General features: G+C 36.6%; 1 protein-coding gene across 16 annotated transcripts in view; it reads left to right on the forward strand.

Annotated features, from left to right (window-relative positions):
* The window catches only part of Mhcl (Myosin heavy chain-like), a 186,185-nt gene that overhangs the window by 48,053 nt on the left and 112,076 nt on the right, over positions 1 to 26,056 (forward strand). For 5 of the 16 annotated variants that reach the window (XM_017622697.1, XM_017622689.1, XM_017622715.1 and 2 more), the window contains exons 6-7: positions 21,603 to 22,043; positions 22,361 to 22,547. In XM_017622697.1, the coding sequence (XP_017478186.1) occupies positions 21,603 to 22,043; positions 22,361 to 22,547 (628 nt within the window). Of the gene's footprint in view, positions 1 to 4,803; positions 6,296 to 21,602; positions 22,044 to 22,360; positions 22,548 to 26,056 lie in introns of all 16 variants that reach the window. The other 11 variants (XM_017622724.1, XM_017622749.1, XM_017622761.1 and 8 more) reach the window with 4 other exon arrangements.

A 26,056-nucleotide genomic window follows, 5' to 3' on the forward strand; every position in this document is an offset into this window, starting at 1 on the left:
TCGGAACTTTTGGGATCTTTTCGGAGTTTATAGGGTTTCTGAAACTTTCGATATTTTTTCGGAAGTGAGAAATTAAAAACAATAAAACATGCTTTGTAGACTAAATTAAGAACTGTGTACAATTCTGGTATCAAACTAACTGTAGTTTAGTAAATTGTATTTTTCTGAGCTTTGGGGGTTTTCGGGGCATGAGGGATTATATTAGATTCGTTCGGGATATTTTTGTAATCGTGGTTTTTCCTGAATACCTCGGGATTTTCTGGGAAGTTTTTTGGGAATATCTCGGGATCAGAGCTTTAGGATTTTTTTTCGAACCTTTGGTAGTTTTTCGAAATTTTTAGAGAATTCCTCAGCATTTTTTCGGAATCCCTTTGGAATTTTTTTGGCAACATTCTGAAAATTTTTGGAAACAATCTAGATTTTTTTTTTCGTAAACATGGAGCTTTCTCGTGTTTAATCTTTCTGAAATTTTAGTAACCTTACGTACATTTTTCGGAATCCTTTGGTATTTTTTTTGGAATCCTAGAGTTTTTCGGAATCATTCGCAAATTGTGCGGAATCTTTTGGAAATTTTTCGGAATTCTTCGGAGTTTATCGGAATCTCAGAAATTTCTCAGGATTTTTTCAGAACCCTTTAGAAGTTTTTCGGAATTATTCGGCAACTTTTAAGTATTCTTCTTTCAGGAAATCGGTATTTTTCTTTTGCGTGTTTGGGGAATTTTCGCGATGAATTAAAATTTTGCTTTTTGAAAATGCCTAAAAATAAGCAAAAATTCACGACTGCTCGAAAAATATCGGAGAACTGGGTCTTTTATGTATATTCGATTTAAAAAGCTAAAAGCAGAAATAATCAATATTTTTCATAAATTTTTTTTTGAATTTCTATCATAAATTGTACACACGGTACTTTATTTAATTTTAATTAACTTTTCCAGATATGTATTCATTAACTTTTTTCCACCTAAAATGGCACAATTTCAACATTCCTTCCGTTAATGCCTTAACGGCTTGCTGCCGTCAACCAAAAGCGTTAGAAAAATTATGCGATTTCCGTTTTGTTTAAATAAGATTTTCTAAGCATTTGACAAGTAAATGGTACACCAATTGTTGGCTGGCTGATCGATGTCAGCTTAGGTGTGCGCTGTCAGCTCAAAAGTTTATGTTAACGTTCTTATGTCACACACAAACACTCACAACGAAGCCCTCATGCGAACAGCAAATGAATGAATTAATGAATTAACTACTAAGTATGTAGAAATACTGACATACATATGTATATACATACATGTATATCACACATATGATATGCGATTATTGACAACCAAACGCGCATATGACAATCGTCACTCTGGAAATACCCACTGCGCGCGCGCGGCCGCCATACTTGTCAGAATTTCCGCAAAGCCCACAACTGGCAGCGACAGCGCACGCCTGCTGCAAGTGTAGCTTTAACTTAGAATTGAATTGTTTTTCTCTTTCTGTTTTTATTTTATTTTATTTATTTTTTTGTGTGAGTAAACTTTGCTTGGCTTTTGGCAAAAAGCGCGGATTTATTGTAGCGCTCGTAATTTGATCGGTGCATTTACGATGATTGTTGCTGCAACTGCGGCATAGCCTCAGTGTTTAGGCGGCTTTATGTTGGTTGTTGGTTTAGTTTAAAAGGCAATTGTTGCTTTGCTTATATGTACATATGTATGTATGTTTCTACTGGCTTGGGCGGGTTGTGCGTTCGCGTTTGGTCGGTCGCCCGTTAGTCAAGGTTACGATCATTGCAAGCCGCTTTTGCCACACTGGCTCTTGGCATAGGCGAATGTGTTTGTAACTACATAGCTGTTGTTACCTGTTGCCTTCTAGCGATTGGTTGTTGTTAGCCACTAGCTGATTGTGTTTTTATTTTGTCAATTGCTGTCTGTTTGTATGTATGTATGTATGTATGTAAGTCTCCACGCGCGTTGCCTTCACGGCAGAGCGACGGACAGTAAACGTCTATTCTTACAATGGTTGCTGTTGCTGCTGCTGTTTTTGTTTATATTTTTGCGTTGCCGCTGGCTCTTTGTGGTTACGCTTGAGATGTTGGCCAAAGCCACCTTAAAGCCGTCTATTGTTGCTCTCGCCATGAGACTTGGTAAATTATTAATAATGCATAATACAAACAAATGCGAATTCAATTCGAGACAATAATGGCACAAGTGACAACAAGTGACAACAACAACAACAACAACCTCTTATACATGCACATGTGTATGTATGTATGTATGTAAAAACTATGAGCTATTTTGAGTTCTTTGCAAGTTTTCAAGTGCGAAAATAAGAGTTTTGCATGCAAATGCTTTGCAAAAAAAAAAAATTACAAAAAAAAAATATAGCTTAATCAAATTGCCATGCTAGAAAACTAAGCGTGAATGAATTAGTCGGCTTGCAGTCGTGCGTGGGCGCGCGCTCTATAGCCGCTGGTAGACAGGCGACCGCTTGCAAAATTTTTATGAATGAAATCGCTGAGGTTGTTTTGCGGAAAACATTTCAAACTTGAAATCACTTACTTTTGTATAAATAAAATTGTATTTAAGTTCGCTGTAAATGCAGCTGGAACAATTCTCAAATTGTTGATTAGTATACGCTATTCTGTAGGCGTAAAATATGTATGTATGTACGTACATAGTTACAATATAGACAGGTTTTGCAAAAGGTCGTTGTATAGATAAGAGGGACATAAGAAAACGGAGAATTTGTTATCGAAGCTTTTCTCGATATTGCTGGAACCTTTGACAGTATCTCAAAACAAGCCTTAATACAGGAGCCAAACGCCGAGCTACGTACATTAACAGGGCAATTCTGGCAACCGTCCTTCAATTCACCACAGACCATCGAAAGACAAAAGTCTTTTCTGGCAACTATCTTGAAAGCTCTGTCTTACTGTCTTTCGAAAGACTAATTGAAAGATCTGCCACCGAGGAGGTCTTATTCTGTTTGTCTTTTAGCTACAGGTTTTCTGAAAATTTTATGAAATTAAAAAAATATATATATAATTTTTCTTTTTAAAACAACAGAAACTAAAGTTTAAAGAAAAATTAAATAAAGAAAATATAAATTGAAATAATTCGATCCATAAAAAAAAAAATTATAAAATGAGTTTCTAAAAATTAAATGTCATTAAAAAATGTTATTTTAAAAACAATAAAATCTAAAAATTTAAAAAGAAAAAATATTTACAAAAGAAGCAAAAAATATTTAAAAAAGAAACAAAAATTATTTAAAAAATAAGTCCCTAAAAATTAAATTGAGTAATTAAAAGTATTTTTTTAATTATGTAGTATATTCTAAAAATAAGAGAAAACTATATTAAAACAAAATAAAAATAAGGAATAATAATAAAATGATAAAAAATAAAGAAAATAAAAACTATAAATAAATAGAAAAGAAAAAAATATTAACCTTCTGAGCATTGATCTGAAAAATAGAAAAGTAAAAATGAAAAAAAGTATGTAAAAAATTCAAATAAGAAAAAATTAGAATAAGTTGCTAAAAGTTAAATTAAATTACAAAAATGTGTTTCTTTTTATAACAATAAAGCTTAAAATTAAAAAAAAATTTTATTTAAAAATGAGAAATTTAATTAAGAAAAGAACAAAAAAATGTAAATTTCTAAAAACTAAATGAAGTTAAAGAATACATATTTATTTTTCGAAGGGCGGTTTGCAGAAAAAGAACAAGAGATATTTTTCATTATTTTTCGAAAAAGTACTTTGCTTTCTGTAAATTTTCTTGGAGAAATAAAATTTCGTTTCAATCTCTTATGTGCCATTTTATATGAATTGTTCGTTTTTCTTGACAGCTGCAAACAGCCCTTAAATTCTAAAATCTTAATTATCTCGAAAGAGAAAAAAGAAAAATTAAAGTAATGAAAAAATAACAAAAGTTAATAACTAAATAACTTAAACAATAGAAATAAAAATTAAATAATAAAAAGTTTCCAAAAATTTAAACAAATTAAAAAAAATACACAACACGAAAATTAAAAAATTAAAAGAAAATTAAATTAAGACAAAAAAATTCTTCTACCTGAGGATTCGAACCGCGGAGCTCTCGAATAACACGCCACTGTTTTGCTGTGTCGGCCATTGCGAGCTTTTCGCCTTGAAAGTTCGCAAGCGATTTTGTTTTTTTAGATTTTCGTGCCAGAATAAACAAAATCTTTCAAACCTATCTTGCCTTGCGTACTGTGTTTCAATTGTCTTCAAAAGACTTTCAACTATCTGAGCCAAAATTACCCCGCAAATTGTATTAGTAACGCAAATGGGTGTAGAAATTCTGGAAGAAATGTCTTAATTTTGCCTTTGGCTCAGAATTAAAATTAGAAAAATTATGAACTAATTTGGTTGGATTAAAATGTACCAATCATTTCAAGGTGTATTGAGGCTTCGATGACCTTGGTAAAGGAGTTACTAATACAAATAGATTTAAATTGAAATGTTGTAGTCTTTACCTGACCAAGACCGGATGAGGCCCAAGTTCTCAGCGCCCTTAAAACAAAGCCGCTGTTTTCTCTTAGCAGAGTTTGTTGGCTGAAGAGCATGGGTTCGATCTCGAAATAGTTAAAAGTTATCGGTAATGACATATGTATCTACTTTCTGAAAATCATGCTACGCACATTTCACAATAATCCCGACATTGAAAAAATGCCTCATACGCCAGAGTTTACACACAAATACGAGTAAATATCTTATTATTCACGTGCCTTTAATTCATTCGTCCAATATTCTGTAATTCTCATCAAACTTATGAAACAAACTTGATAAAACCTAGTATAAAATAACAGTGAATGAAGCCACCGCGCAAATCAAGTTTACAAAATAATTACAGAACTCTTTAGAATCAAAGAGGAAACGGTAAATAAAAGTGTAAGAACAACCGAGAAATAACTATTAAAACAAAATCGAACTACAAAGATACATAAAAAAATTAAAATATAAGTAAAAGTATTGTGTCCTTAAATCACATACAAATCTACGTAAACCTGTGAAAAGTTACGAAAATAAGAATATATTAAAGCAACAGCAAAAGAAAACAAGCAGAAAAAAGTACATGCAACGAAATATGTTGTGAAAAAGAAAGTAACGATAAAATCAACCACACTTCTCCAAGTGTATAGTATTGAAGTGAAGCAAGCAAAAGAAAAACAAAAATATTGACGCAGATGTTTCTGTTACCAAACAAGTTCGAGCAATCGCTCCGCGCCTCGCCCATACAGCCGGCCACACCAGCACAGCCTGGCACTGGCCTGAAGCCAGAATTTCACCGCGGCTGCACCGGGAAGGCGCATGCCTGTGGCACACTTAAATCGCGCTTGGCGGCACAGAACAACAGCAACCCGCCCACTAAGAATGGCATACACACAGCTACGCCGCTCGCTACAAAGTCCACGCCGCGCAAAAACAGCATTAGCTCAGAGACGATCAGCGATAGTGGTTCTGAGAATTCAGCCTCATGGCATTCACACGATTCGATGATCACACCGAATGGAGGACGCACAGCGCTAGATGGCGCGCCAATAGCTGCGGTCACACTAAAGGTTGGCGGCGCGGGCAAACCTGCGCTCGCCAAGAAACCAACACTCAGCGCTCAAACAAAAGAGTATGCAGCGACTATGGCAAAGGCGTTGAAGGCGGTTGACGCACCACCACGATCGCCAATGATGAACGTTAAGCGCGCGCTCAGTCAACCACAGCAGAGCGCAGCAGCCGCGCGCACCGCATCACCTGCGCCCACGGCGTTGCAGGCGGCCATCAATGGCGGCGGCGGCGGCAGCGGCGGACGGCGCATGCGACTGCATAGCGATGGAGATCACTCGGCGGATAATAGTTTACCCAGCACTGCAGCGTCTTCGATGACAGCCATTAATAGCGCGCAGCAGAGCACATTCGAACGCACGCAAAAGTATCGCAGTTTTCGTGTGGCGGTACGAAAGAGCGCAACCACAGCGGCTGCGGCAGGGGCAGCTAAGGTCACGATTACTGCGGGTTTGAGCGCGCGTCCGCCCTGGAATAGCGGCGCTGGCGTGCGCAATGCCGGTAATAACGCAAATATGTCGATTTATGCAAGTCCAAATGGCAGCAGCGTCGGCGGTAGTGGCGGCGGTGTAGGCGCTCTCAGCACGCGCACATACCGAAATTCGTTTCGACGTAGCACGCGCGAGTGCATCAATTGGCAAGCCGTATGGGAACGCTCACTAGCGCTGCGGGGTTACGGCGCGAATAGCGGAGTCTTCAAGAACTACGATGAGGCTATAAAACAGCAGGTTTGAATTATTACTTAAATACTTAAGTCATATCCGGTTAATTAAATGCATATATATATATATATAACCCAAATAGTTGTAAATACCATATTAGCACATCTAATGTTACTGTTACAAAAAGCCAGCTGACCTCTTTTTACAATAAACGCATGCACACATGTGGCCCTCTGTAAGCGTTTAAAACACTTGCTTTAAATCGTTCGCTTTGATCCCCGACCAAGCGCTCAATAAAAAAAAACGCCAGCAATTTGATAGCTCCCCATCAGCCTGCACAGCCGTATAGACGAGTTAGACGTCAGTAATCAGCCGTACAACTCTTCTTTAATGGTTGTTTTTAATTTATTTAATTGTTGTTTTCGCCTTGTAACATTAGATACGCCATCGAGTGTGTATGCGCGTTCTCAGCAACTCAAATGTATCTTAGCGCATATGCTTACAATAGCCATTGTGACAATCAATTGCCCCACAAGCAAAACGCACGATCGCTTCGATCACTCAACTCAACCCTATATCAGGCAATCATTCGTAGTTGTCCCTCAATCAGTCGCTTGGTCATTCATATAATTTTATTTAGGCAGCCACATATGCACTCATGTATGTATGTATGTTTTCCCTAAGAATTATGCGTGATCGTAGTACTATGTATACATTGAGTGTAGGTGGCTTCACAACTACATGCGTATACACGTAAGGCTCTAAGTGGCAGGAAATTCAAGACGCATGCGCTGTGCATATTGTTGGTCATCGAGCCTATCAACATACTCGCTTGCTCATTGTACCATAGTTAATTTTTATGCACTCATTCAACAAGTCTATTTAGTTTCAATTTCTTGTATGTACGTCGGGTGTAGAATGAGTTCTCTTCTTGAATTGACATTTAATAAGCATGTAAAAGAATTATATCAAAATAAACTTATCTTATACTTTGTAACATTTCTTTGTTAGAATATCGGTCAATTGCTGTTTAGAAGGCTTTCTCGATTATTTAATGAACATAAAAATGCAGATCAGTTTGAGCAGATGGTCGAAGATCGATTGATACGATCGTTGGATTGACTCATACACCAACCGCTCACCCGCATAGTGGTGAGTTCGAAACCAGTCTCTCCGCTCCTATGGTTACTTGGTTAATTTTATGCGTGTACCAGAACGAAAGACCCCCCGACCTAAAAGATATTTTGTATCTCTTAAAGTGAGTCCCTAACCCGGTGTGGCCAAGATACTTTCGGCTTCCCTAATAAATCATAAAAGGGTCTTGCTAGGCGAACTCCGTATAACAAAGGGTTCGACCATTGGAGATTTAAAATAAATCAGTCATTTTCTGGCCTAATCCGGACAGTGACAGATAATATGCACCGAAGTTTCATCATCCTCGAGGCAGAGCGCGAGGTATTCCGACTCTGTGATTACACATATTCGGTGCAAGTGGAATCGCAATTGGTTGTGACCGGTCAGGTAACCAGAAAGTAACCGGAGGCCCGCCCCCCACCGCTCCTCACTACTTACTGCGTTCCGAGTGTACCCACTCAGTAATTATGGCTCTCGAAGAAGACCAGCTGGGACCACAGAATGGTTCAGGTCCAGAAAAGGCTACTCGTCGGCGATCTCGTTGCCTTCGATTCCACAATGGCCTCGTACCCAGTACAGTGTTACCTTGGTTTTGGCTGCCAAAATGTGTAGCGTGTCAAAGCTGTCTCTAACCAGCTTGGATTTGATGGTCCTGCTTGAAAAGGCCCGGATGGCTGCTGAGCTATCTGCGCAGTTTAAAATTGCGACCATTCCAGCCTGAAACACCGTGGGCCATTTGCCCATGGGAATTGCAAGTTTGGTGCTAGTCTGGTCTGTCCTCCATCCTTGAACCAGTGTACGTATCTGAGATCAAGTGCAGGGAGCCCATTTGCCCAATCTTCGCGATCGGGGATTATCACTTGAAACGTTCTCTTTAGTCATGGAATCAGAGATTCCACACATTTCCAACCCTGGTATCTTCTCAGGAGATTCCAGCAGCTCCTGCGTGGTGATCACGCAACTCGATAGTTGAGCAATTGCTGCTTGTCTGACCTATTAAATGCTTGATGCCTTCGTTACTTCTAATAAGCCTGCGAGAAATGCAGTATTCCTGCTGGGGGCTATACTTTCATCCACCTGCATCTGCTCTAACCGGCCCCTTCAACGCTGCTGTGAGACTCCTTATCTATGCCAACATTAAGGCATAGTCTAGTATTATCTTTGCCGCTGGAGATAACCCGCAATGCTGAGCGTAAACCCTGTATTGCGCTTGTGCCTCGTTGTCGTTGCACTCTTTTTGTCTATAGATTGGTCCCTACTTCAGCCGTGCCTGCTGAGGAATCTGAAGCGATCGCAGGAGGTGCTTCTGGCAGACCGATTAGGTTGTCTGCTTTCAGATGAATAATAGGATAATATTTTAAGTTCTGTCAGTGTAAATCTAACTATTAATATTTTATTTGATGGTTTTAATATTCCACAAATGACCGTACATGCTTCCTTCAGTGAAAATTAATTACATTTCAGATCAGATTCTGATCTTGAAGATACATATAGATAAGCTGAACTTCTTTGCAATTCTAATTAGCTGCACCTTCCATTGGCCAGATTGATTAGGTTCAAGTCATGCATTACATTACAAAGTCAAGATACTCGTATGTCAACACCAGTTGAGTGAAAACGAAGATATTGCAAGAAATTGCTAATATTTTATTTGTTAAATGGTCACGTAAACGATTTAAAAAAAAATTAAGTAACTGTGCAATAAGTTATGAACGAGTTATGAACATTATTTGGTTATAGTTTTAGCCATAATAAAAATCACTAGCATTAGCTTTTTTTATTGCCATCGAATCATGCTTCAATGACCGATCTCATTTGTCATTCAAAGTGATTGACATACTATCAATACGAGTATAAAGTTACTAAGCTAACACTCTGATATAAATACTTCGAAACTCATTAACCACTACTGCAAAGATCCATATCAATAAATTGTCTGTCCGAAAGAATTAAAAATTCTACCAAATTTGGTTTGAGCTTTAATAGCGAAAGATCGCTGTAGCGATCGTGCCGCACCAACTTATTTACTTCATAGCAAAAATGACTTAGTCATCGTTGGCTTTTGCACGATAGCAATAAATTTCTTAAAATAAAACTTCAAATTCTTTTTGTTCTTTGTCGTGGCATTGAGATTAAAATCGCTTAAACGTAAATGTTCAAACTCATATTTTAAATTGCTTCATTCGAGTGAAGTGTCATGTGTTGGCAACTCTGCCGCTGTTATGCCACCCGGCTTTGGGCGGCGGCGTACAGTGTTACGAAGTGGTCAAAAATATGCTAAATATTTTTTTTTGGCAAATATTGTGAACATGTTATGTGAATGCGGAGGAGAGGGTGCAGGGGAATGACTTGCCGCCTTAATTAATCTATGGATTCAAACAGGTCTATTGAAGCTCTCAAAATGGGTACTGTCCTCAATGGTGGTTAAGGAAAGTGTAAAATTCGCAATAGTTTGTTTCCGTGGCCCAGACGGTATAACGCCATTAATGTTGTATAGACAGCTTGAGTTTGACTTAATATTTCAAAAGCTGGAAGAGAGTCAAACGTTTTTTCAATCCCAAACCGTAAAGAAGAGCCCACGAAAAAACAAAGAGAGTTCTGGCCAATAAGTCTTACATCCTTTCAGCTAATGGCGCAAGGAATACCTTTTTCCTTTTTGGAAGTTCTTAACTACCTAAAGAAACCACAATACATGAATTTGTGGGCATCTAGATAGATAGATAATAAAATGAGATTTGTACCGCGACATAGTGGTCTATTGTGCCCTCCACTCTTCGCAATACCTCCTCTAAACCTAAGTCCCTGAGAAAGTTCAACAGTACCTTTGGATATAGGGAGTGAATGTGCTTAAGATTGTGGGTACCTAACAAAAATCAATCCATTACAAGGGTACATTCTTGCACCAAACCAACTATAACATGGTTGTCATAAGAGGCAGAGCATTCGATTTTTTTTTTAAAATTTTACAACTTTACTCTTTCACGTTGTTCAAAGCTTTCACTTTTTTATTTTGGGCAAAAAAAACCCGATAAGTTTTGCTTTTTTATTTTATAGGAAAGTACTGATGAAAAATTAAATTCTTTGAGACTTCGGTGGTTTCCTCGGATTTTTTTTCGTGTTTTGGAACTTTTCTAAATTTTTGAGACTTTTCGGATTCTTTCGGTTTTATTCAGCTTTTTTTTTGGGAATTTTCGAATTTTTTGGGATATTTCCGATTTTTTGGGATATTTCCGATTTTTTGGGATATTTCCGATTTTTTGGGATATTTCAGTGTTTTTTGGAGCTTCTCCGAAGTTTTTGGAACTTTTTTAAATTTTTTATGACTTTTCCGAATTTGTATGGATTTTTTGGAACTTTTCCGACTTTTTTGAGACATTTTCCAATATTTTCCGAATTTTTCTTTAAAGATATTTCCGTATTTTTTTGAAACGTTTTCAATTTCTAGCACTTTCTTGATTTTTTGGAACTTTTTCGTGTTTATATGTTGGTCTTGGTTGACAGGATGACGGAAATTCGTTCCAAAATAAATAATTTTCTGTATTTTTTTTTAATTTTCGATTTCTCGGTTTATTTGCGAATTGTTAAGAAATTTCAGAGTTTCTTAAAATTTTTACGATTTTTTTTGACTTCCGATTTTTAGGAACTTTTCCGACTTTTTTCCGCACTTTTCAGAATTCTAATTCAGACTGAATTTTCTCGCAACTTTTGTTTAGGACTTTGCCGATTTTTTCGAAATTTTCCGAATCTACTTAGTTGTGTAATCTCCGCCAAAGTCAAAATTAATGCTTTTCCATTTAATTTTGTGCTTTCTAAGTAAAACGCCAGCATAAACCAAATTTAGGACTTCAAAGCAGTGTTACTATTTTTTGACCACATATTGTATGAAAGCAACCCACTGTGCGTTCGCGGCGGTGCTGTTGCTGCTGCTGCTGCTGCTTCTACTCCTAGCAATCGCCGGTATGTCACTCAAATCGCACATTAAGTGCGTTTCATTTAAGCGCATATTTATTTATTAAGCCAGCGGGTGTAAATATGCGGCTGTGTGGGTGTTGCACACAAATGCCTTCGTAAATACTACAGTACAAAGTCATGTTAAATCCAATACAAACACATGTTACTCGCATATATGTAGTACAAAATATTTTAAATGGAACTGAGTGTTTACTTCGCGTTTTTTTGTCTACTTCCTTTGCGCATAACACCCCACACTGTGTGTCCGTCCACCTTTCGTTCTGTCTGTCTGCCCGCTCGCTTGTTGCGGAAGTTTTCATTTACTTTATGGATCTACATGACTTCTTCCTTTGGAATTATGAATATGCATGCGAATACATGCGGCTGCGGCAGCAACAAATAACACTCAATACAATAATAGCTAAGTAAACAGCAGAAAAAAGCAAAGTAAAGCTAAGCTAAGCTGGCATAAAAAGCAAAAAGGGAAAATAAGGGGGAACATTTTAAAATTTGTATGCAAATGCTTTTTGACGGCATTACTTTTTAAGTTGACTCTTCATCGTTGCTGCTGCCACCGGCATTACCCGCCTGCAACTATGTACATATGTATGTCGGCTGTTTGCTGTTATTGCGACTTTTGTTGTTGTTATTGTTATACAAACATGTTGTTGACATGTACTCAAGCTGAGAGCTGGGTGCGTGAAGTTGTTGGTGAGAAGTGAGCAACACCATGCCAGGCGCGCTGGTGAAGAGGATCGTAGTCGTTTGTCGTCGCCGCGCCCCCTCGATGACTGCTGAATGCCGATTGCGGCGGTCCACGTGCATGCGTGCGCGCGCGGGTGTGTAGGGCGGGCTTGTGCTGCGACTTGCCTATTCGACTGATTACCTTTTTCTTACACCCATTTGGGTTTTGTTTAATTTATTTGTATTATTTTTTTGTGCTGTTGTTGTAAGTACGTGCGATTAATTATCGGTATGGCACTGCGCGCTCACTTCATTTGCGCTTCTCTCATCAATCTGCATTTTGCAGCGCTCTCCCCCTTTTCTCGCCCATACAAACAATAGCTTTTTTTGGTTCTTGTTGTTGTCATTGTTGCTGTTTATGTTTGTCTTGCTGTCTGTTTGGTCATTGACCTGCGTTACGCGCTCTTAACTGTATACATAACTCGCACAAAAAAGCATTGCTGCGTCGCACTTCTACGCGCCTCCATGCCTCGGAAATGTTGTCTGTTGTTGCTGTCTTTCATGTAACACATGAATGCAATATTTATTAGGGTCCCGATGCACAAGTGCGTTTGTACGCTTATAAGTTGTCTCCGCTAATGGCTTTTGTCTCTGTATGTTTGCTATGTCATTCCTGCGCCACCTTATGAACACTTATGCCACACAGTAGCGCGCTTAACTCCCTTAAGGCAGCCTTGATCTGCGCCACTTCCTTATGTTCGCATACCATTTGGTTGCCTTAAGCGATTTATCACTTGAAAATGTATTTTTTTGCACTTAAATTTGTATTTCATAATTCATTGTGCTGCCCAACTCGCCTTTGTTTTATTATACTTTCTCTCATTAACACAATTCAGCATTTCTTTAAAATACTTTATCATTTTTTTTTTTTATTCAGCTCACTTGCAATTTTCTACTGCAAAAAATTTGAACTTTTTGAGCTCATTAAATTTTTTTTACTTCAAATTGCGTAAGAAATTAAATACAGTGTCGGCCATTTGAATAGTGCCCTCTTTTTACACGCAGTATTCACAGTTTCCTTTTTGTTTATTTATCTAATATTTATTAATTTTTTATAAAAATATATCAATTCTATATCAAAAAACCTGTAAATCTGATTTTCAAACTTTATTCAAAATTTATATGTAATTCAACAAAATTTCATCAAAATTTAAGTCTAAAATATATATTTTTTTAATTATTTTAAATTTTAGTATAATGAGGGTGTTGTGTCCTTCTTTCTATCCATATGAAAAAATAGGCGAACATACCTTAAAAGGAAGAAAAAGCGTTAAGAAATTATTAAAAATTAGCGTGACGAAAACTAAATTTTTTAAAATAAAATTTTTTAAAGTTCAAAAAATTTCGATGAAAATGTTTAAAACTCATAAATTTTGTGTAAAGTTTGAAAATCGGATTTACATGTTTTTTTTGTAAAATAATGTAAAATAATTAAATATACGTTTTGGTTAAAATTTGTTTAATTATTAAAAATTTTGTATAAAGTTTTAAAATCGGATTTACATGGTTTTTGCTAAAGAATGTGCTCTGTTTTTATAATAAATTTATTAATATAAGAAAACAAAAGGAAAACTGTTAAAACTGAGGATCAGAAAAGGGCACTGTTCAAGCGGCCGATACTGGATTTGATTTTTTACGTATGTAATTTGACTCAAATTTGAACATAAATTTTTATTTGCAATTTTTATGCAAAATTAAAAAAAGAAGAATTATTTTTGATTTTTATATCATATGTCTTAGACAACAGTTATTGAAGACTTTTATTTGTAAAAGTCATCAATAAAAATCAGTCAGTGACTTTTACTTTTAAAAGTCATCAATATAAGTCGGTCACCGACTTTTATTTTTTAAATTATTCGTATAAAAGTCATTAACATCTTTCGCAGTTAGGAAGGTGTTGGCAAACAAAAGTGTACTATGACTTATGCAAATGACTTTTATAAGTGTGATTTAAAAAATAAAGGTCAGTTACTGATTTTAATTTATGAATTTTATAAATAAAAGTCTTCGATAACTGTTATCTAAGGCATATAATTTAAAAAATCTAACATAACAGTTATTTGCAGATTATTTAGATAACAATAAAAAAATAATGGTATTTTGGATTTATAAAATAAAAGTCAGAAATAACGGTTATTTAAGGAGTAATGCAATAAAAGTAAAAAAAAAACAATTGTTAAAGAGCGATTTTTTTAATAAAAGTTGTAACTTTGTAACTGTTATGGTCCCTGGTGGCCTCCTGAAATACTCTCATTGTGATTGTTCAAAATCGCTTGGGACAAATTTAAATTTTTTTTGTGATACGTTGTAGTGTACATTTAAATTATTTTCTAGCCACTAACTTTCATTATTAAGAATTTCAGAAACGTGGTAAGAATTGAAACAAAAGTATTTAATTTTATTCTTGCCTAAAGCTTAACTATGTATGTCTTTCGCATTTTTTTTAACAAAAAAGTTTGCTTTTGGTTCGCACTAAAAAAAAATGAAAGTAATTAGTATTCAAATATTTCAACATGCACATTTGTGTATTTCTTTAGAACTTTTTTTCCTAATGTATAATCGTTTGATGTACACAAAGTGTTTGTCATCACCTGTCGGAGTGAAGTAAGACAGCAAAAGAATGAGTGTCTTCCGTCTTTTCTTCATTACCATCTACTCATGCCACTCATGCTGCTTAGATGATGGTATTGTTGTTGATACACACATACATGTGTAAGTGTGTTTGTATTTATTTTAGCTCTTGGCTTTGTTTTTAAATTTCAATCAACTTCCCAAAATTGTGGTTCCTTATTAATTTTCCATGTTGCTCTTTTGTTTGCTTTTGACTTTGTTTATGCGTAGCATAAATAATTTGATAACAATTGAGTGCTAAACAGTCATAAATGGAAATTAACCAGTTACAAATTTGATTGACACCGCCCAGTAAATATGTACTGGGTGTGGCATTTGATAAAATCATTATCTCGCAATGTTGCACAATGCAAATAGGTTTTGATATGACAGTGACAGTAAGGGCACAAAAAATACGCTCATTAGTAGGTGTGGCACTAAATATTGTATAGCGGCATCAATTAAAAATAGCGCATTAAACAGGGATTGCACGAGTTGTACCTTTGTACAGATTTGTACATTTTCATAGCTACAGAGAGTTGTTGTTGGCAAAGTTTTTATTGATCTGAACTCATTTTCGACAAAAAATTCTGGACAACACCACTCTGTAGTTGCTAAATGTGCAATTGTACAAATCGTGTTATCCCTGCTAATGTTCATTAATTTTTACTACGGTAGATAATTTTCGTTTCTGGCAGAGTTGCTTTATTTCGAAATCGAAAGATCTGCTACAGAGGATTCCTTAGCATTATTATGTTACATTATAAGTTATCTAAAAATTAAATTAAACAAAAATAATAATTTTATTTTAAAAATTTAAATTCTAAATTTAAGGAACAAAATTTATTAAAAAACCAGCATATACCCGTATAAAACGTATTTTTTTGTTGTTTGATACCCGTATTGTAATATTTCATTTATCTTATCAAATAAAGTAAGTTAAATTTTTTAAACAGCTGGCAACCCTTCTCAAAACTATTTTCTACTACTATGTACTATGTATTTATTTGTAAACTTTCCTAAACCTCTTCAGTTTGATAGCCATATTGCAATATTTAATTTATCTTATCACTTCGGTTAAATTAAAATTTTTAAACATGTGGTAACCTCCACACAAGTATTTTCGACTTTAAGTCTTCTTAAACCCCTTTCCTTTAACATCCAGGATGCAATATTTACATACACCTATTAATTTACTTCAACTGCGATTTTCACACAGGTGGCAACTCTATAATTTTTTTCCTTCTATATATTAGGCTAGACCTCTAGCAATACATAGGTGAAAACCGCATTCTGTTTCAAGCATTAGTTTTCGCGTCATGCGCGTACAAATATTTATATAGACAGACAGACAGACAAACGGACGGACAGACACACAAAAATTCTAAAAATTGTTGATTTGGCTTCCATTGCTCAAATAAAGACCCCTCATATTAATTTTTTTTCAATATCTATAATGAATGTACAGTCATCGGCAACGTAAAATTAAAATTTTATCATATTCATATTTATTATATAGATAAAAATATTTAATTAAAAAGAAAAGGTTCTGAAAATTAAATGAAATTTAAAAGCAATTATTTTTAAAACAGTGAATCTAAAAATAAAAAAAATTAAGAAATAAAATAAGTTACTAAAAATTAACCGAAATTAAAAAAAAATCTTTTTTAAGCAATAATGTTGAAAAAATTTAAAAAAGAAAAAAATAATATGTTTTTGTTATTTTTTGGCCTTATAACAATTATATTCAACAATTTTTATGAGCTTGAGGCCGTTTCGAGTGAAAACTTATTGTGGAAAAGCAACAATAATTTGAAAAAATGGTAGAAGTGATAGCTATTTCGGAAATCACCACATTTCCTCATCAGACTTCTTTCAGTAGGATTCGAACCGACGATCACCACTGACTCAGCCAGTTGCCTACGCACTGTGCTAAGTTTGTCTTGTTAATTCTTGTTGCTTATTTTCCACTATTTCACTTTGCTAAGCCAACTACAATCAAGCGCAGCTATTCCGCTGCAATTCGCTTGATCATGTGGTTGTTGGTTTTGTTGGTTTTTGTTAATATTTCTATTATTAGAATGTTTAACTTTTAGGTGTGCTCGTCCTTAAGTAATTGCAGCGGAATAGCTGCGCTTGATTGTAGTTGGCTTTCTTGCAAGATCTTTCAAACTATCTCGCCTACTGTCCTTCAATTGTCCTACAAATTCAAGCCTTAATCTTTTATTCAATTTTAAAAAATCTGAAAATTTTTATACACTCCGGGCCAAGCTCGGCCACCCTGGTACTTTTCATTTAATCGCCAATGGGAATTGAACTATCATGATGATTCTACTCCACCAAGCGCGAAAGAAGCGTTGTGTGCAGCCAGAATTAATTTTCGCAACAAATCTAGAGTAAACAGTCATCAAAAACTTTCCCAACACGCGTGAACTTTTGCACTCCGTAACGTCGTTCTCCATACATACATACATACACGTACATCAATCACACCGTTAAACATACAAAGTAAAGAGGAAAATCTCCACAACAGCTACACGTATAATGAAAATATTAATTAGCGTAAAAAGAATAGGTAAGCGAGAAGCCTGGGGTGCTGCGTGGCGGCACTCGACGCAAGCTAATTTCTAGCTGCTAACTCAACTTTTCAACAGCACATGCACGCATGCATCTTTCACATTACAATTGCAACATGCTGCCAAAAGAGCGCTTTCGTTTAGGTTGTTGTTCTTATTCTTGTTCTTGTTCATGCTTTCCGACGGCACGTTCACGTGTGCAAATGCAACACCAGCAAGCACAGACAGGCAATCATCGAGACGTCATCAAAATAACCGCAGCCGCTATGTGCAGACATACTACTACATTAGCACAACAACAAAGAACACATCTAACCACAAAATTTATGCGCCAACTTTGCAATTCTGTTTACTTATTGCATAATACCCACAAGTCTGTCATTCTGTCCATACATCGGGCATCCCAACTCTTCTAGATTGGCCACAACATCATCAATCTGCGCCTAGTCAACTTTCGCCGCCTCCCAACTTGTGTATCAGCGCGCCCGCCAGCTCAACATCGCCAGCGCCCAGTTAACGTGCCACAGGCTAACCAGGCGGTGGGTCGTTCGGTCGCCTTCTTATTTAGCCCAAAAATAAAACTAAAGTTGGCTGGCGCACTTCTGTTTATATTTCGTGTCTGCAACTAATTGGAAAAACATTTGAAAAATGAAATCAAATTTAGAAATATCTAAAAATATCCCAAACTCGTAGGCATAATGCTTTTGAATTGCAGTAGCCGCAACGTGTACGCAGCAGCTGCAATAAACCAACAGCAACAGCAACATCAACGGGAGTACCTAAATAAGTACAAGTAAAGCAATACTGACAAAGTTTGGGTGGCTGTCGCCTGCAGAAAGCCGACAAATGGCTGGTGGTTAGGTGTATTGCGGCAATGCGTCTGCTTCCATTCACCTCACAGTTTTGGCTATGTACTCCTGCCTCGCATCATAACAAATACCGCCCTTACTTCGTTCGCCGCGGTGGGCGCGGTGGGCGCAAAGGCTGTTTTTGTTGTTTTTTTTTTTTTTTTTGGCTGGGAGCTCGCTCGCTCGTCGACAAATTTCCTCAAGCATTGTTGATTTGCATACCGAATTATTACCCAAAAATAGAAAAGTGTAAGCAACCTCGAGGCGTTGGTTGTTGTTATGGCTGCTTTGCTGCAGTTTGGGATATGTAAATAATTCAAGTGAATACCTCAACATGTCCAGCGTGGATGATGAGCCTGGGTAGAGTCTTGAGGTGTATGTATTTGCGTGTATTTATTTTCGTTGTGTTGAGCTAGCGCATCCATCCTCATGTGTACTCTGCGTGTTGAATAGTTCATTTGAACTTATGCTCTGTTCATAGTTCATACATAGCGCATACTCTACGCAACGGTAATTTGGCTATAATTTGATTTTAATCACTCGAGTTTAGTGCGCTGAGTGTAATAAATTACAGCTGCCATTAATCAGACAGTCAGGCTATTTTTGTATGGTTTATTGCTGCATTGCATTGGCGTCGAAATCGACGTGGGTCTCAATGAGGTATCGAGTTGATCGTATACCAAGTTTCTTGAAAGAATGCTGTGGGGGATGAAAGTGATAAATTTGCCCTTGACCAGTCAAAAGAATTTGAAAAATGTTTTCACAATTCTCCAAACATTTTTTTAGAGTGCTTAAAGTTGAACTCTCGTAAATTTTTTTTACACTGTGCTAAAGTTGCTACCGTTTGGCCAAATACCCTATTTTTTAACACCTAAGCAGCAAGCAATTTTTTCTGGAATATTCTAGTTAACCCATTTACTTGTAACAGAACTGCTTTGGTTGAGCATTTTTAGGTAGAAGTTTCATAAAATATCCTTTAAAATGGAAGGGATAAAATGTTCTTTGAGTCGCTGAAGACTAAATTTATTCTACAAAAAGTGGAAATTTAAACTACTTTAAAACAACTCTGTTGAAGGAAATTTATCTTAGAGGTTGTCTACCAGAAGGCTGGCCCTCCGATCGGAAAATATGATGTTTTCATCTACACCGATGTGAAATGTTTACGATGGAAAGGGCTACTTCTCTAATACTGAGAGTATCATGACTCTTAGAAGGAAATCCCCAATCTAATACTAATCTTCTGGTCTTAGGATTCCCGCGCCCCTGGGATATTTAAGAGACAAAAGGTTAACTGGACTATGAGCAGTGAGAAGTCGCTCAAGTTTCCCCTCACCGACCATATTTTCCATGCGACTCTGCTCCAGGAGCATATTCGCTAGTTGCGCCATCCAGGGGCACAACCCCAGAGCTGGAAGAGTGGTCAGAGTGACATTTACATCCTGAAAAATGTCTCACAACTTCCCCAGGGATTTCAGATCAATCAGGCTCTCAGCGTTTTTTGCTTAAAGCTCTGGATAAGCTGATCGCCCTGGATATTAGGAAGGGTATCCCTTCCGATCGCCTGTAGGGAGCTCAACATGTATACATCAAGCTAGGGTCGGCCGAGACCGCCTTACTTACAATTGTGAGGTCTATTGAGGAACCATAACTAGAAAAAGACTTACACTGTGGGTGCCTTTCTCTATATCGAGGGGTCTTTAACAATGTAGTCAGATGCCCGAGTAAGGTTAGGGTCAAAGCTGACCTTGTTAGGCAGAGTTGTCACGACGGAGTGGGGTGTTGTCACCCTCCAGCGCTGGATAAATTAGCGTGGACCCCAGGTGTCCTCTCACCCCTTCTCGGGATGGTGGTCGTAAATGACCTATTAGAGGAGTTTGCGAGTAGGGTATTGGGTGATTACCTTAGCGGATGTTGTGGTACTTTTAGTGAGGGGCAAGTTTTTAGATACTCGCTACGACTTGACTCAAGGATATTTCAACCCGGTGACTATATGATGTGCGAACTGTGAACTTTCCGAATTACTTTTGCTCGCTAGGAGGTGTAAGGTTCCCCACGTCAGTGCTCCCTCTTGGCATTGATTATTGATAGGAAGCTATCGTGGAAGCGTAGTGTCATGGAAAGATAAAAAAAGGCTTAAATGGCTCTACGCAGCTACAGAGGGCAATAGGCAAGGTATGGGCCCTTTCTCCCAAAGTTATTTCCTGCCTATATTAAACCATAGGTAAACCCATTATGTTTTATGGAGTCCTTGTTTGAAGAAGGCTATGTTAGTAATTACGCAGGAGCGATTGAATAGAGTTGCCCTCATTGGAATCAGTGGGGCACTTAGGAGCATCCCACCTTAACGTCATGTTGTGGTGGAAATGAGAGGAAGTTTTGTGGAAGGGTCGGTGGAGGGGTGTTTTCCAGGAAGCCGTAATTAAAGGCTATCAGATCATTGTAGTATGTTTAAGGCGGAAGGTGCTGTTATTAAGGGAAGCGGCGATCAGAGTCCTGCGCTGGCTTACGGTGCGTCGAAATATTACCTTATCAGACTTGAACAGGCCAGAGGTACCACCCTCGAGGTAATATCTCCAAGAAAAGTTAGTCCTTTGACTCTTGGAAAGATAGGCCTCGGGTCAACTCAGCAAATGCTGGAGGAAAACCAGGGCATGAGCTACTGTGAGATCATTCTTATTGAGGGAGGACCGGGGATGGTATAAGAATCTCATTAGGCTCGCGAAGCCAGATCTCGCGATTCTGGTGCATGTACTGACGGGCCACCGTCCTATCGGGGTTCAAGCAGTGAGATTATACCCCCAGACCCTTTCTGTCGCAGCTGCATGGAGGACGACGTGGAATCACCTCAGCACCTCCTGTTAGAGCAAAAAAGGCAAACGCTCCTGGTCCAAGCGAGCCCCTTGGCAAGGAGAATCCTAACCTATGTAAGCTAGCCCAATCCTCTGGTCCGTTCGGTCATGAAGTTCTGATTCGGATTCGGTTTGGTGTCGAAAAGTGTACGTATGGATCTACAGCTTTATTTGGCAAATATTTTTAAAAGGCGTTGCCAACTGTTTAAAAAATAAATTAAATGTAATCAGTTACTTTACAAACTATATGGATACCAAACGAAATATGTATGTTGAATAAAACCTTATTTTGAAAATTTTTTGCCACCTACAAAAATTATTTAAAAAATGTACATTGTAGGTATAAAGAGTACCGCGAAATGTAAATTATTTTTATATACTGAAATGCTACACAAGCAATGTATCGCAAGACTGTTGTCATAACACTTAACATCATGCCGCAAAATTTTGCGTTAGAAATCCACAAAGCATCTGAAATTGCGCGTCAATTTATAAAAACAAATGGAGCATATTTTTGGGCGCAGTAGTTATGACAATAGTCATGTGATGATGTTTCGCGTTATGTGGGAATAGGACAGTAATTTTTAAATAAATAGTATTAAATACAAACCGTTTAAAAGTTTTTGTTTAATCGATTTTCCCCAATTTTTTCTCCTTACAGCCACGCCATAGCAACAACAGCAATACGACCAATGATGACTCCGCACGCTCCGGTGTCGACAATGGCAATGGTGTGGCTGGCGACGCCGCTGACTCCACCACGCACGATGTCGATGGCGAACGCGTTTGGCTAGTCCATCGGGGTGGCTTTTGTGCCGCCTTACGTCTACCACAATCAACCGTGCAACGGGAGAATCACAAGGTGACCATACGTCTGCTACACAATGGCGCCGAAATGATGGTCGACGAAGATGATATCGAGAAACAGAATGCAGCAACGCTTGATTTGGTCGAGGACATTTGCGATTTGAAGCAATTGAACGAGGCGTCAGTGTTGCATTGCTTACGTCAGCGTTTCGCCAGCAATTTGATACACACGAAGGCGGGCCCCACGCTGCTCGTCGTCAATCCAATGGCACCGCTATCGCTCTACTCGGAAAAGGTATGTACATATGAAGGCAACGCGTCCAAATATGTAAAATTGCAAATGCGTTTATAGACGGTCATACGCCCTTACGCTTAGCAAATATGTTAAGCTTATAACTTATCTGGACGCGCGCTACACCATCGTCAGCCGGTATAGGCTAGTTTTGACCAGCCGCACGGAGCGTTGTTGGCGTTACAGATATGTATTTTATTTTTTATTTATTAGCATTTGAACGCTTTTGCAATTTTGCATATCTGCAATTGTTGAATTGCTTCTTTGGTTTGTTTTTATTGTGCTTGCTGATTGTTTCTTATATACAATACCTATTGCAGGTTGTTTCAATGTTTCGCGGCTGCAAGACAGAGGATATGCCTCCGCACATTTATTCGCTGGCACAGACCGCCTACAGGGCCATGTTGGAAACGCGTCGCGATCAAAGTCTAATATTCATGGGACGTTCTGGTTCTGGCAAGACGACAAGCTTCAAACACGCCTTATACTATTTGGCGTTGGCCGCCGGTATGTAGTGTGCTGTAACTGTGTGTGTGTTGGCTGCAATTGTTGCTAGTTTAGCTGCAATTGTTGCACGCTTGCTGTGAGTGGCGCGCATGTGTTTGGTGGGGTGGGCTGTTTGTGAATGCGTGGTTGATTAGCTTCGCGCTGCTTGGCTGTTTGCCCGCCGCTGGTCGCCCACCAATCGTAACGCATTCGATTTGATGCGGTCTTGACTGGCAGCTAGCCTAACTGACTCAGAATGGTGGCAAAACGCAGCGGCGCACAGTGGTGGGAGAGGCCGCTTTTTATGCGAAAAATTAGAAAGACTGTTACGATTTTAATAAAGCTGTGGGATCATAGTACTTTTGTCATGCTAAATCAGAACATCCCATAAAATTTATAGCTTTACAGTTGACAGCTGTAAGATTAACTGTCAATTTCTCTAAAAAAAATATCTGAAAATGCCTCCGAGTAGGTTCTTAGATACTTTTGTCAAGAATTTTATGTCAAATTTAAATGTTGACAGCTGTCAAATCTACTGTCATTTTCTACAAAAAAATAAGAAAATCTTTGCAAAAATGCTACTGATTAGATTTTTAGACACACTCGTCACTTCTTTTAAGTCAAATTAATACTTTCACATTTGACACCTGTCAAATCGACTATCAGTTTCTATAAAAACAAAAAAATCTTTGCAAAAATGCTACTGATTAAGTTTTTAGACACGCTAGTCACTTATTTTAAGTCAAATTAAAACTTTCACATTTGACAGCTGTCAAATCAACCGCCAGTTTCTCTAAAAATAAAACAAACTTTCTGAAAATGCCATTAATTAGATTTTTAGACACGTTAGTCACGAATTTTAAATCAAATTAGAACTATGACAGTTGACAGCTGTCAAATCGACTGTCAGTTTCTAAAAAAAATAAGAAACATTTTTTAAAAATGCTGCTGATTAGGTTTCTACACACGCTAGTTAGCAGTTTTATGTCAAATTAAAACTTTGAAAGTTGACAGTTGACAGCTGTCGAGTGGACTGTCAATTTTTCTAAAAATAAAAATGTCTTCTAAAATGCATGTTCTTAGGTTTTAAGATACGCTGATTTTATGTAAAATTTCGGCAGCTGTTAGATAAGCCGTCAAACAACTCTAGAAATAGAGAAATTTTTCAAAATAATTAAGCTTAAAATCTTGTTTAAGACCCACTGATCTTGAATTCTATATGACATATAGACTTTTTTGTTCACTACTGTCAAATCAACTGGAATTTTTCCTAAAGATCAAAAAAAAAAAATAAAAATTGCACTTTAATTAGTTAGTTGTGCGATAATTTGAGCGCCTTTTATTTAACAATCCAGTGAAACGAACCTGAAAGATTTAGGAAATCGCCGAGTATTCAAGTATAAAACGTAATATTACAATGAATAGCTTGTTAATTTTAAAAACATTTTGATCTAATTATTAATTTTTATCCTTATTTATTAGTATGTATTAGTAAAAATCCTGATGTGGATTTGTAAAACTAACCATTTTTTGGTAGAATTAAAAAAGGAAAATAATTTTTTAATTTAAAATTTTGGATTCTTAATAAATAATGAAAAAAACCTCAACTACCAAATTTCATGAAAATTCAGCAATTTTATAATTCTTGGACGCGATATTTGATTCGCTATTTTACATTTTTGAAAATTTACGTCATATTTGATAAAAAATATATGATGATAAAATTGGCCTAGTGAAATAACAATGGCCACCACTTTTTAACCGACTTCCAAAAAAGGAGGAGGTTATCAGTTCGTCGGAATATTTTTTATTTGAATTTTTTTTATTTATTTTTATTTTTTTTATGTATGTTACCGCATAACTTTGGACCACGTCAACCGAAAGGTAGTGTCTCAGGGGTGGCCCCATACTAATCTGGTTAAGATCCGATCAGTGGATCATGAGATATATATATATATATATTTTTTATATGAGAGTTGAAGTCGGTTTTTGCTAAAAATTACTTGTTTCATTAAAGGATCCTTTTTATTAGTTATACCTCTTTTGGAAAATATTTCTTTCAAAATAAGCAGTGTCATTATATATATCTGTAGGATAATTCTGGATGAATTTTTATTGTGTAATATTTCAAGTTAAATCATCATTTTCTAAGTTTAAAAAGTACCTCCAAACACAATATTGATTTGTAAAACTCTGTGCACAACTTGAAAAAGCATTCGGTGCAGCAGTTACATACATACATAAAGGTTTGATTTAATTTTATTTATTTTGTCAGGTCCAGTACACGACTTCTACTTCAGGATTGTTTCAGGGTCATTCAGTGACTGGTTTTGAACTACCGCAGTAATGATACCGAACTACATACTTACTTATCAGATTTTTCAATAAGAATGCCTTAATTCCGATTTATGACTATTTTTAAATATACATACCTTTTTCGCGCAAAACATAGCCCCTAGCGACCACTGTGCGGTGGTGACTTTAAGTTTTATCACCTTATTTATTTATTTTTTATAGTTTGGGTGCAGTAATTAATTCTTTTTTGCTTGTCACCAATTTGCATGCCAATTTCAGTTTTTGCGCCTTTGGCTTTTTTTAGCATACTTACAAGCACACTATGTTATACATATGTAGGCAAATATTTGTTTAAATATTTACTTTTGCAACTCTTTACATTCTTCTACGACTGGTGTCTATGAGCGTTCGATTCATTGTGTGCTTAAAAACTTGAAAAAAAAACACCGTAAACCTTATTTCTATTAAATTAAAGAATTTTCATTTAACTTGATTGCCATTTGTTTTGGTTGTGGGCGCATGCGCGCCAAATTCCGCTGTAAAGGCTGCGGCGGTATTTTCGCCGTTATTGGGTTACTTATGTACTTTTTATCTATAGCTGCTCATTGCATACATTTGAGGTCAGCATTAATTACGTATGCTTATTCACTGCACCCACAACTGTATCGCCACACACGAATTGTGTTCTTGGTTTTGATTAATATTTGATTTAATAATAATCGCATTTATGCCTCGGGCCTTCGGGCTCTAATCGTAAGTGGTACCAATTTATGTGTCACAACAATAATTCTTGTCTAGCCAGAAGCGTTACATTTGCAATTATTCGGTGGCATGATGACGCCTGTATTTTTGTGTGGAGCTATATTTGAAAAAGAAAAATAGTATAATTAAGTAAGTAAATAAATTTCTAAAAATTAAAAAAAAAAATTCTTTTTAAAATAATGTAACATATGTAAGAAGAAAATTAAATCAAATTAAAAAATTAAATAACTCCCTAAAATAAAATGATATTAAAAAAAAAAAAGATTTTTCTTAAAAAAAAAAATTAATACAAATAATAAAAAAGAAAATAAGTTTCTAAAAGTTTAATGAAATTAAAAAAAAAAAAAAATTTTCTTTTTAATTAACAATCCAAAAATTTAAAATCAAATTGAATTAAAAAATAAAATAGAATAAAAAAAACAAAATAAGTTCCCAAAAATGACCAAGTCTTAAAACTGTCCCAAAAAGATCAC

The sequence above is a fragment of the Rhagoletis zephyria genome, unplaced genomic scaffold (assembly GCF_001687245.7).
Source record: "Rhagoletis zephyria isolate East Lansing unplaced genomic scaffold, Rhagoletis_zephyria_1.1 Rzeph_scaffold_00049, whole genome shotgun sequence".
NCBI lineage: Eukaryota > Metazoa > Arthropoda > Insecta > Diptera > Tephritidae > Rhagoletis > Rhagoletis zephyria.